This window comes from Podarcis bocagei (genome assembly GCF_964188305.1).
Source record: "Podarcis bocagei genome assembly, chromosome: 7".
NCBI lineage: Eukaryota > Metazoa > Chordata > Lepidosauria > Squamata > Lacertidae > Podarcis > Podarcis bocagei.
Window position 1 is genome coordinate 69,044,231 of NC_138132.1, and position 12,680 is coordinate 69,056,910.

General features: G+C 44.8%; 1 protein-coding gene across 1 annotated transcript in view; it reads right to left on the minus strand.

The window, feature by feature from the left end:
- PRDM2 (PR/SET domain 2) overlaps positions 1-12,680 on the minus strand; it is a 63,572-nt gene that overhangs the window by 34,689 nt on the left and 16,203 nt on the right. The window contains exons 2-4 of the mRNA XM_081201357.1: positions 11,397-11,470; positions 1,819-1,936; positions 649-752 (exon numbers count right to left, since the gene is read on the minus strand). Coding sequence (XP_081057483.1) covers positions 649-752; positions 1,819-1,936; positions 11,397-11,438 — 264 coding nt within the window. The 5' untranslated portion in view covers positions 11,439-11,470. The remainder of the gene's footprint in view (positions 1-648; positions 753-1,818; positions 1,937-11,396; positions 11,471-12,680) is intronic.

A 12,680-nucleotide genomic window follows, 5' to 3' on the forward strand; every position in this document is an offset into this window, starting at 1 on the left:
GAATCTATCTTTACTGCATCTGCATTAGATTACGGCTGGATGCATAGTGAAGCAGAATAAGCAATAAGGACAACTTTTGCAGACACCGTTCTGCACAATATTTATTGAAAATTTACAAGAGAATCTTTGCCTTCCTTGCCTGCAAACAAGAGGCATTATTACAGCTCAAGGGCACATTTCAGCAGGACCAGCAAGGAATGGCCTGAGGAGTCTTCCAGGGGCAAACAGGGAAGCCCAAGGGTTACACTTGGCCCCCAGGCAGGATTGAGATTTCTGACACTTGCTCTATACATCTGTCATGATTTTATAAGCATTTATTGCATCCCTCTCAGTAGTCTCTTACCCCTACTTCTCAGAAACTAAAAAGCATGCAAACCATGGCTTGGTCTAACAATGCCAGCTACCATAGCAAGAGAGTTAAGCTACATTTTAATTTTAATTACATTTCTGATTTGTCTTTGGTGATCCTTAAAACCAAGAGAAAAACTATCTACAGTTTATATGCTTATTGTTTGATATCTTATTTTATATACTTTATTGTTTGATAGTGATGCCATTAGCCACCATGAGCTACTTTTTTAAAAAAGGATTATAGAACTTTCAAATCATTATATATAAAAAAGGAATTGCTCATCCGTCACTGCTTACCTCCCACATGTACACATTGCTTTTAACCTGAGATCGTTTCTTCTTGTCACCAGCAAACGGACCAAACTTTCTGCCTCTGAAAATTGGCTTTGTTGCCCAGACACCTGAAGATCAAATGAGGAACCACAATCAGACTCTTTGGCGGTATTGCATACTTCAAAACCTTGCAACACTGTGTAACAACAACAAAGCAATTACATAAATACACTGTAACTTTGCCTGGCTAAATAAAGGGGGGAACAGCAGAGAAGCCAAAAAGAGGGGAGGGGAAACAAGCATATCACAAAATGGCATGCAACTAACAGCAAAACACATGAAACAGAAAAAGCAGTAAAATGCCAGGATGCTGATGGCTACATATTCTAGGATTGGGAACTGGGAGCAGGGCAGTAAAAATAGGTACAATCTGCTGGGAGAAGGGACCTGGATCAAGGTTCTGAAGGGGTCATCTCCAGCATTCACTTTTAAATGAAAGGTTGGTAGGACCTGAGATATCAGGCAAAATGGACAGGCACGCTTCTTCTTTTTGGGGGTGAGGGGAAGAAACCAGCCTGCCCCACCTTTCGGCCTTCTACTTTACATCTCCTCCATCCCTGGGAAACATTCCTGAATACACCCACGTTTCCTGGATGACCTTAAGAGACAAAACCTGCTCTCATGGGACCCAGATGTATCTCTTTGTGGGCAGCTTGCTAATGTCTCCATGGGGGCAATTTCAACGATAGCAATATGTGTAAAGTCTACTCATTCAGGGACGCCTCTTCTACACCTCTACTCGCCACCCCAAGGACAGCAAACTGTTTGGTTGCCAAGGATAAGTATCAGGGTTTTAGAGGTGTAAGTAATGTCCGTACACCAACTGGGCTTAATAACTTGGAAAGTCTTTGTCCAAACCTCAAAACAAAACATTCGGCTTTGGGCTGCCATTTGCCAGTAGTGCTGCTGATCTAAGTTCACCTCAAACCAGGTAGTGCTGTTGACTTTAGAGTGCAGGAGACAACATATGACACTAAACTGGATACCACATTTCAAACCATGGGCTGAGGGTGCATCATGTAGTCACCCTGTCGTAGCAAATCATGAGAAGGATTCCACCCCACACTGCCCAGGTTAAACCTTCTTCAGTTCAAGCAGCCTCTCTGCCCGCAGCTTGTTTATAGATTTACTTACCAAGCCGTGTCTTGTCAACAGCAGATGGGAGAAGTCTCACTTCCTCAGGAAGTCCTTTAAGCACGTGCTCAGGTACGTCGGCCAAAGTCTCAACTGATACTGAAGGCTCTGTTGAGTTCTATGAAGAAAACAAAACAAAACAAAAATAGGAAGGGGACAGCCCAACGGTAAACACATGGCAGAATCTGACAACCCACCTGCGTTACAATTGGCAGCACAACACAAGAATCCATAAACAAAGCTGTGTTGCAATAGCTGGCATTTCAACTTCACATAAACACCAGTTTACCAAGCACATTTGAAAATGATGATATCAAGAGAAACACTGCAAATCCTTCATCCAATGCATAATCTACTCAGTAATCCACCAGATGCTGTGACGGCCAGCAGGATACGTGACTTTTTAAACTTAGAGAGGGTAGGGCTATCGCTAGCTACTAGACATACTAAACAGAAATGCAGCTTTCATTTTCAGACACACAAGAACAAACAAGAAGGGTGGGATGTCTCCAATATGGTTCTGCTTGTTGTATAGCTCTTATTGCCATTCCTTATAGGGAGTCTGCAAAGCAGATTACGATGGTCTACATCTGGGCTTTATTCTAGTTGATGGATCACAACTTTCCCTCAAAACCATGTTCTGCACCTACTACAGACACCTGGCCTAAGCATCTCTACCTGCATTTGAATATATTCTTCCCCCATTGCCCCCAAGTATTGTGGGATGGCTCTTGACTTTGGGAGCCAATTGTGTACTGATATGCCCCACCAAATTAAGCAGATATTATCCGTGCACCCAGCATGTATATCTAAAGCTCAGCGTCACTGCCAATGAATAATTCTTTTTCTTATTCCTCTGAAGCACTGCTATTCAAAAGGGATTACAAGGCTAGGCACAGGTATGTGAAGGAAATTACTTTTGGAGCACTTATTTTAATAGCAAATATAGCTACCTTCCTTTCAGTCAAAGATATATGCTTCACTCAGCTTCTACTCTAGTTATTACAGAAGCAACAGACCAAGGTATAGTAAAATAAAGCAAAGATATAGGCTGTGTGTGAACATCAGAGTATGCGCATCCATTAAATATCTCAGCAAATATCTATTTTGTGTTAAGACATGTCCCCATGGCAGCTACTTTGTGATAGGCCATGTCCCCTTGACAGCCATTTTGCCCACAACATTCTCAATATTCCTGATGTGCCCACTGGCCCCAAAAGCCTGGTGAACCCTGCACTAAACAATAGTTTAGTGTGATGAAAGCTAGTTTCAGTAAGCCCGAGGGTTATGTACTCTCCTCAAAGTCTTCCAATACAGTCGTGAGAAATGAGCATTCATTCCATTTAAACACAGAAGAGCGTAACATCTGAACCCTAAACTGCACTTAATACTAACTATGGTTTGATTAAATAAAACTGTTTGAAGCAGGCTTGTTTCAGACAAACCACAAATAAGATTAAGCAGTTTCTGGGGCTTGCACATAAGCAGCTGTGGTTCATCTAGTCCAGAAGTGAAATTATCTAACTCAGAGAAGTGATGGAGAAGGGGGGTGGAATGCATGAACCCGGGGCTTCATAGTTTAAGTAAAACAAGCCTTACTGTGGTTAATAAAATCACATTAATCCTTATAAATAACAGATCAAACTTTACTGTGGAGGACCATATATGCAAAACCCATTTGCTTCGGTGTTGCTTGGCCAGGATTAAGCTGTAAATATCAGTTTGTCTCTTAATACAACTTCCAAGCATGGTGTATGTTAGAAATCCCACAAGGACTACTACACTTGAGGGTGGGGGGTGCATTTGCATCCTATGTAGAAGCAAGTGGTGAAATTCACTTCAGTAAGCAAGAAATAGCTATAAAATACAGAGAAGAAAGAAAGAAAGAAAGAAAGAAAGAAAGAAAGAAAGAAAGAAAGAAAGACCAAGTATGCCATAAGTTTAACAACTAATACTTCAGATACTGCCTTATACCCAGTGCAGTGCTTTCTACTGTGACGGGCTGTATCTCTCCAGGGTCTCAGGTAGAAAGTCTTCCCCATCACCTGCTACCTGATACTTTAGATTGATGATGACAGACATTGAACCCGGGGACCTTCTGCATGCAAAACACATGCTCTGCCACGAAGGTATTCTCCCTCTCCGAGAGGAGAATGACAGCTCTTGGCATTGTGGCAACACTACTGTTATGCCTACAAGAGGCCCTGATGACTCTTCTGTGGCAGTAGCTAATACAGTGGATGCTCGGGTTGCGAACGTGATCCGTGCAGAAGGCATGTTCGCAACTTGCAGCGTTCGCAACCTGCAGCGCCGCGTCTGCACACGTGCGGGTCGCGATTCGGCGCTTCTGCACATGCACGAGTGCTGAAACCCGGAAGTAACCTGCTCCGGTACTTTCGGTTTTCGGCATGTCCGTAACCCAAAAACGCGCAACCTGAAGCGTCTGTAACCCGAGGTATGACTGTATAGAACAGACCGATGCAGCTATTACTGGAATGGGTCATCAGGAGTCGTACCAGGGCTCCAGCAATTCTATCAGTGTCCCAATGCCTTCAGCTCATCAACATTCTTCATTCTGGAAACTTCTTATGAAGCAAAGTAAAGCAAAATAATTGTTCCTCACCCCACCCTGTACAGTGGTGCCTCGCAAGACGAAATTAATTCGTTCCGCAAGTCTCTTCGTCTTGCGAGTTTTTCGTCTTGCGATGCACGGTTTCCCATAGGAATGCATTGAAAATCAATTAATGCGTTCCTAGGGAAACCGCCTTCAGACCAGGTCCGGGGACAGTCTGTCCCCGGACCTCTTCTGAAGGCTGGGGGGGGGGGACAAGGGCTTTTCTTCCCACCCCCAGCATTTTAAAAAACCCCGGGACAGCGGAGGACTTCTCCGCTGTCCAGGCGATCTTAAAATGCTGGCGGGCGGCATTTTAAAATCGCCCTGGACAGCGGAGGACTTCTCCGCTGTCCGGGGCGATTTAAAAGCCCCTGGGAAGGCAGGCAGGGGGGAGAAAGACTTTCGCCCCCTGCCCGCCTTCAGAAGGTGTTCCCGCCCCCAGCCCCGCTTCGGAACAGCGTTCCGAAGTGGGGCGGCTGGGGCAGATGTTCCCGCCCCCCCTCCCCGCTTCGGAACAGCGTTCCGAAGGGGGGCGGCTGGGGCAGCTGTTCCCGCCCCCCCTCCCCGCTTCGGAACAGCGTTCCGAAGTGGGGCGGCTGGGGCAGCTGTTCCCGCCCCCCCTCCCCGCTTCGGAACAGCGTTCCGAAGTGGGGCGGCTGGGGCAGCTGTTCCCGCCCCCCCTCCCCGCTTCGGAACAGCGTTCCGAAGTGGGGCGGCTGGGGCAGATGTTCCCGCCCCCCCTCCCCGCTTCGGAACAGCGTTCCGAAGTGGGGCGGCTGGGGCAGATGTTCCCGCCCCCCCTCCCCGCTTCGGAACAGCGTTCCGAAGTGGGGCGGCTGGGGCAGATGTTCCCGCCCCCCCTCCCCGCTTCGGAACAGCGTTCCGAAGTGGGGCGGCTGGGGCAGATGTTCCCGCCCCCCTCCCCGCTTCGGAACAGCGTTCCGAAGTGGGGCGGCTGGGGCAGCTGTTCCCGCCCCCCGCTTCGGAACAGCGTTTTAAAATCGACCCCCAGCATTTTAAAATCTCCCCGGGACAGGGGGAGATTTTAAAATGCTGGGGGTCGGCAGCGAACGCTCCCGACCCCCAGCATTTTAAAATCTCCCCAGGACAGCAGAGACTTCTCTGTCCCGGGGAGATTTTAAAATGCTGGGGGTCAGCAGCCCCCCAGCATTTTAAAATCTCCCCGGGACACGGGGAGATTTTAAAATGCTCCCGACTTCTCTGCTGTCCCGGGGAGATTTTAAAATGCTGGGTGTCGGCAGCGAACGCTTCGCTCCCGCCCGCCAGCATTTTAAGATCGCCCGGGGCAGGCGGGGGGGAAGGCAGGCGGGGGGGAGCAAAAACTTTTGCCCCCCGCCGGCCTTCAGAAGAGGTCCTCTTCTGAAGGCCGGCTGTGGGCGAAAGTCTTTGCTCCCGACCACCAGCATTTCCCTATGGGCTTTCGTCTTGCGATGCAAGCCCATAGGGAAATTCGTCTTGTGAAGCGCCTCCAAAACAGAAAACCCTTTCGTCTTGCGGGTTTTCCGTCTTGCGAGGCATTCGTCTTGCGGGGTACCACTGTACCCTGCAAAGAGTCCCATGTGTTCTGAGCAGTGGTAGAGGCAGATGCAAGTTACCACTGGTGTTTAGTTTTCAAGACAAAGACATCCACCTTTCTCTTGTCCTAGTAACCCATAGTACTGCTTGAAACGTGCTTGCATCTGGCTCAGTCTAACATGACTGGATTTCAATCCTTTGTACATTCATCAAGGTATAAGCCCTTCTGGTACACAGAGGAAGCCATCTGAGCAAATATGCAAGGATTGTACTATAAGTGTGCATTGACCCCTCCTGCTCTCCATCTTAAGACTGTTCTAAGCAGCAAAGTTTGGATCTTTTTCATCACACCTTGAAATGTTTCCTCCACAAAGCACAAAGACAGGCTGGCTAGTAATCCAGTATTTGTGGGACCCTGCTCATTTGGATAAGCATGAAGATTTTTTTTTTTTTAAAAAAAAAACTGCCAGAATCGTTCTCAGCAACAGCCTACATTCAGTTTACAAAATGTGGGTTCAGTGGAGCCAAAGAGCAGAGGTAGGCAATCTGGGGCTCTCCAGATGTGCTTGGACTAAAACTTTCTTCATCCCTGGCCATCCCTGGCTAGATAAGGCTCATGGGCAGTGTTAGAAACTGGGGTAGAAAAGCTAGGAGCCAAATGGCTTCTGGGACCTGGGTTGAGGGCACCAAAACAGAATGTCTTGTTGCCACCTGGGCTGGGGGGGGGGGTCGGCAACACTTTTTATTATTTTGATAAGCATGAATAAATATGCAATCCACATAAGTGACACATTGTTAAAAGCACATTTTTAGCGGACATTGCTGATGCATGTTTAATGTGGTGTTTACAATCAAAACATTGGTACCAAACGTCAGCTTTCAAAACACTCTACTCTTAATTGTTGAACTCCTTTGTCTATCCTAAACATATACTTTGAGGCTTCAAAGCACATACATTTCAGTAATCCTTGAGTGTCAGCCAGGTGCAAAAAATGGCACCCAGACTCGTTGAGGTGCTCGCAAATGGAGAATCTTTAGGTGCAAAATGCGCCTGGTGCCCTGCTAATTTCGAACCCCGCTCATGGAGGTCAGAGTCTAAGAACATCTGGCTGGCAAACACATTCCTTATCCTTCACACAGAGATGTACGCAAAAGCAGGTATTTTTAATGGAGTTCACAAGTCACAAATCAAAAATCTGCACAAAACATACCATTTTAAAATGTTGATTCCTTCTTATAAGAGAACTAAAGGGTTTACTGACAGAAAGAATAGCTAAGCGGAAATGCATGTTACACCTGTGGCTTTTGCTCAAGAGTTCAGAGAAGCTGAATTACGACTCCAAGTGATCACTCACCCAAGCAGTGCTCAAGACCTGACCTATTTAATTTCAACAGTTCTTTCTAATCATTTATCTCACCTGGAAAAGATCTATGTAACGCTGGCATGCGGGAGAGAGGAGCATATGAAACACACAACTATCCTCTGAATACTAGGGGTATGAAACAAGATGCCCTTTACTACAAGTAGGTATATATATATATATATAATATATATATATATATATATATATATATATATATATATATATATATATAGGTAGGCCTAACGACCCGCTATTCAAGTTTGCAGCAAGCAGATATTTATTTACTTAGAGCACGGAACGGTAACCATTGGCTCTCTAGGTATCAATGAACTGCAACCCCCATCACCCTGACCATTAACTACACTGAGAAACAAAGTGGCTTCCTCCAGCTAAGAATGGCACACCAACAGTGACACCTCCTGGACAAAGATAGCCTGGCCATGGTAAACCTCCAGATTGTGCAGCTGAAACATGTAGTACAGTGGTGCCTCGCAAGACGAAATTAATCCGTTCCGCGAGTCTCTTCGTCTAGCGGTTTTTTCGTCTTGCGAAGCAACCCTATTAGCGGCTTAGCGGATTAGCGCTATTAGCGGTTTAGCGGCTTTTAAAGGCTTAGCGGCTATTAAAGGATTAGCGGATTAGCAGCTAAAAGGCTATTAGCGGCTTAGAAAAAGGGGGGGAGCGGAAAAAAAATCGGAACACTTGCAAGATGTTTTCGTCTTCCAAAGCAAGCCCATAGGGGACATCGTCTTGCGAAGCAGCTCAAAAACAGAAAACCCTTTCGTCTAGCAGGTTTTCCGTCTTGCGAGGCACCACTGTAGGTGGGCCTGCCTTTGAAGACTGCTCAGGAAAACTAGTTAGCAGCCTAGCAGAGATCAGCTATCTTGGCATTTCTTCAACAAGTATGTGGGCTGCTGGTCCTGAGCACAATTTTAAGTGCTAGTTCTAACCTTTGAAATCCTAATTCCACCGTATGAGCCTGCCCTATTGGTACATGTGTTATCCAAAGACCTTTGTTCAGTACACCCCATCTTCTGAATTCAAGAACAGTCTTCTCAGTTGTTGATGCAAGTGGAACACCCTCCCCAGCCCCTATCCTTTTGACAGCCAGACAACAACCTTGGGGGACTTCAGCACAATCACTGAGCTCAGCAGTCTTCTTTTTCAGACTCAGCACCCACCTTTAACCCAAACAAACATTCCAGGACCCATTTATCAATTGTTAACATATGTTTCTATGATGTAGCATTGCTCGTGTGACCCACCTTAGGTAAGGCCATGACCTAGTTGGTTTTTATTTTGAGAAATTTGTGAGTGCTTTTATTGTTTGGTATTTTGCAACATTTAAAACTCTCCCCTTGATTTTTGCTTGCTGACAGAAGGGCAGTTGTATGTATATATTATACACAAATGCAACAGTTGCATAGGTGAGGAGCTGCATGCTTATTTGAAATAACCAGACTAGGACCTATCAGGTGAGATTTATGGCCAGTCATTCGAGAGGCATTGCACCCTTCCAACTGCTTTACAACATGTTAACTTCAAATTCAAACTCTTAGCTTTCAATATAGCAACTGGTGACCACGAAGGAGACTTTTTCAACTAAAAAACTGTCCGCAGACAGTTTTTCTGGGTCATGTGGCCAGCATGACTAAGCCGCTTCTGGCGAAACCAGAGCAGCACATGGAAACGCCATTTACCTTCCCACCGGAGTGGTACCTATTTATCTACTTGCACTTTGACATGCTTTTGAACTGCTAGGTGGGCAGGAGCTGGAACTGAGCAATGGGAGCTGCCAGTACTGGCTTCAAAGCAGAGACACTGGGGATTCGAACTGCCAACCTTCGGATCGGCAAGCCCTAGGCTCTGTGGTTTAGACCACAGCACCACCAGTGTCTCTTCACGTTGGTAATTAGAGCCCCAAAATTCTATTAATTGTTCTCCTCTACAGCTTGTGCTAGCTCTTACTGGCAGATGCCACCTCCCTTTTTCTTTAAAAAAAGTTTCATTGGAAGTCTCACCATTGGTCAGTTTAGCTCATTATTGACTTCAAAAACTCAGGGCACCCCAGATGCTGGTGATGATTTCATTTATGAATCTCTTCCTATGAAGCATCTCAAAGCAATTTCAAAATACAGTAACAACTTACATTATTAAAAACAGTTAAAACAATTGCACATATAAAAACAATTTCAAATCTGATAGAGCCTTTGCCATGACTACTGTTGGATATCATTGTTTTGGACCAGATCAGCAGCCATGCTGGCTGGAACTTATTATAGTCCAAAACATCTGGAGGGCACCAGGTTGACAAAATCAGCAGTTCCCTTTATCACTACACTGACTGGCAGCAGTTCCCCATGTCAGGCAGAGGTTCTTTTCATGCCTACTTAGGAGATGCTGGGAATTGAACCAGGGACCTTTCACCTGCAAAGCTATGGCCTTCCCTGTAAATCAGTTCTGCCTTGTGGGAGCTGCCAGTACTGGCTCCAAAGCAGAGGTGCTATGAGAATAAAACGTGCAGTGGGTTGTTGTTTCTTCATTGGAGGAAGGGCAGGAGAGAAAGGTTATAAACATACACCAGTAATATCCACATAAATAAATACATCCACATCATCTGACCACTATCATAGTCAACCCATTTCAATTCAATGGGGGAGAAGGAAACATGTTTAATCAAGGTCACACAGGTATATAAAGACTGAACCGACTGTAGGCCAATGTCAATATCCACATGTGAAGTCTGTCAATGTCCTTCTGCCAACTTTTGTTGCACCAGTACCACCACTAATGGAGTACATAGCGGGGCTGGGGTGGGGACAACTTATGAGAAGAGAGTCCAAATCACAGCAGAATGGCTACTAGGAGGATTCCAGTGTGGCAATCCTACCACACTGAGTATCCTGTGACAACATTTTAGCTGTGCCCTATCACCCAGGCTTGTTCCTTTTCAACAACAATACAGCAGCAGTATCTGTACGCAACGGAATGGGACAGGAAGTGGGAAGGTAATAGCTTTTCAGAGCCCACGTCACCCTGGCTTTGCTTTTAAGTAGATGCATGCTCTGGCACAGGAGGGAAATGGTGCAACATATAGCCTCCAATGATTTTATTTAATAATGATGCTGATGCTAACGATACTCTTATTAACTTAAGTTCACAAAATGCCATTGGCAGTGAGAAGGATAGGAACATCACATAGATTCAACATGACACTAGCACAAATACAACGCAAATAAAAACAGCGACAAAAACTCTCTCTAAGGGAAAGTACCACCAAATTCTCCATAGGTATTAAGATTGTAGTTTGGGTGCAGACACAACTGGAATTTTCCCTTTCTCCAAAGTGCAACCTGGAGGGGAGATGGGTCAGACTATGAAGGACCAATGACCTGGGGGCTGGGTAAAAGGGACTGGTTGTGATACGAGGATTATTTTTACTAATAAGCTCATCTCAAAAGAAAGTGGGCATTTTAGATATTTAGGTGTGGGTCTTCCTGTGAACCCAACAACACAAGAGAGCACCAGACTGAAGAAGGCTAGCATAAAAGACCACACTCCCAAACATGCAAAAATACGTAGCTAGAGGACCATTTAATCAGTTCCAGGGTTTCATGTTGAAGGCATGCAAAGATCTTTGCTTAATATCTCTCTCTTTTTGGGGGTAAATTATATTAATTATGGAGCTAAGATTGAAGGAAGGAGGGAGAAAGAGTGAATTCAAGTTTCTGATTTTTTAAAATGGCCTAAATATAAGTATTATTCATGCAAAATAACTAAAACTTTCTTAGAGAAGAGTGCTCTTGAAGAAGGGGCCAGTGAAATTATTCTACAATCTGGTTAACTGAACACAAATCAATTTTCACATAATGGAACTTCACAACTTCCCAACCAGAAAGAGGGAGAGAGAAGGAGAGAGCAGGCCGTTTGGCATTGCAATAATGAAGACTTACATTTTGGATTTCAGTTGGGATTACTATTTTTACCAGAAGAAAGTAAGTGTAGATATGTATGCTAACAACTGAGCAATTATATTTTTGAGAAAGTCTTGCATTTAAACTCACCTGATTCATTCTGAAATCCTGTTGCCTTCTGAAAAGATACATACAACAAAGTAACTCCTGTGATTACATGAACCCTAAAAAGAAAAACAGACAGTTGTCATATGTGCCTACCTTCAGGTTTATAACTGATTTAAAGCTGATCCTCTTCAAGTTAGGAGGATAGCAGCAAACTAGAAAACTACAATTTTTCACCCAACATTTTTTTAAAAAGAAAAGAAATAACTGTAAAGGCACCTAAGCTGCATAACTTCCTAGCTATGTTTCAAAATGTTATAGTAATAATTAGCATTTAGGTAGTACTTTCAAGTGCTCTAAGCACTTTGCTTGCATCCTTGCATCACAGCAACCTGATAAAGTTGGTCTGCAGACTGGGGAGGGGCATGGGGAACTGAAGCTGAGATTTGGTGGATTCACTACTTCACCTAAGGAGAACCTACAGTAGAGATGGAAGCCTGTGGCTCGCCAAATGTTATTGGGCTCCACTTCCCATCATCCCCAGCCAGCAAGGTCAGGGATGATGGGAATTGTAGTCTAGGAACATCTAGAGGGCTAGAAATTCTTCAGCCCTGCTCTATAAGAAATAAGAAAACCGAGCTGATATTTTAAAGGAATTTTCATATTATTATTTTAAAATATTCACGTATGCAAAAGCTACATTGCAAGTCCCCTCAAGGAGTCTTGCCTTCTCATATTTGAAGGCAATGAATTCAAAGTAAGCACATTAGAGACAACTCACCATCTTTAACATGAAGTGTCCACCCTATTTAAATGACAGTACAGTATTCAAAAATGATGATACGTCAGCTACTCCTATTCAGCTTATGGGGAAGTGTGGATATCACCCTTGAACCTGCAGAACATGGTGCGCCTCTACCCTCGAAAGCGTGTTTCACTATTGCTGCAAAATAGTCACAGGAATTATTGCTCCTAGAGCACAGGTATTCTACTCAAACACATGCATCCTGTGATTTGGTGGGGCGGGGGGGGGGGAGGGACAGAACAGTCCATAGTTGAAAGCAGACTCACATTCTGAGAAATTAAGGCAGAATGAATACAGATAAGAATTTAACAAGAATTTACCATACTGTGCGTTTAACAAAAAAGAAAGAGAAGGTGAGGTTCAACCTCCAGCATCTCTATAGCTAAAACAATCAGGGGGCATGCGGCCTGGAAGCCTCTCCTCTATCTGAGACTAAAGAGCTGCTGCCAGTCGACCCGACTAAGTAGCCTAGATGGACAAATATTCTGACCTTGACACACAGTGTACATTCCAGTTTGATACAT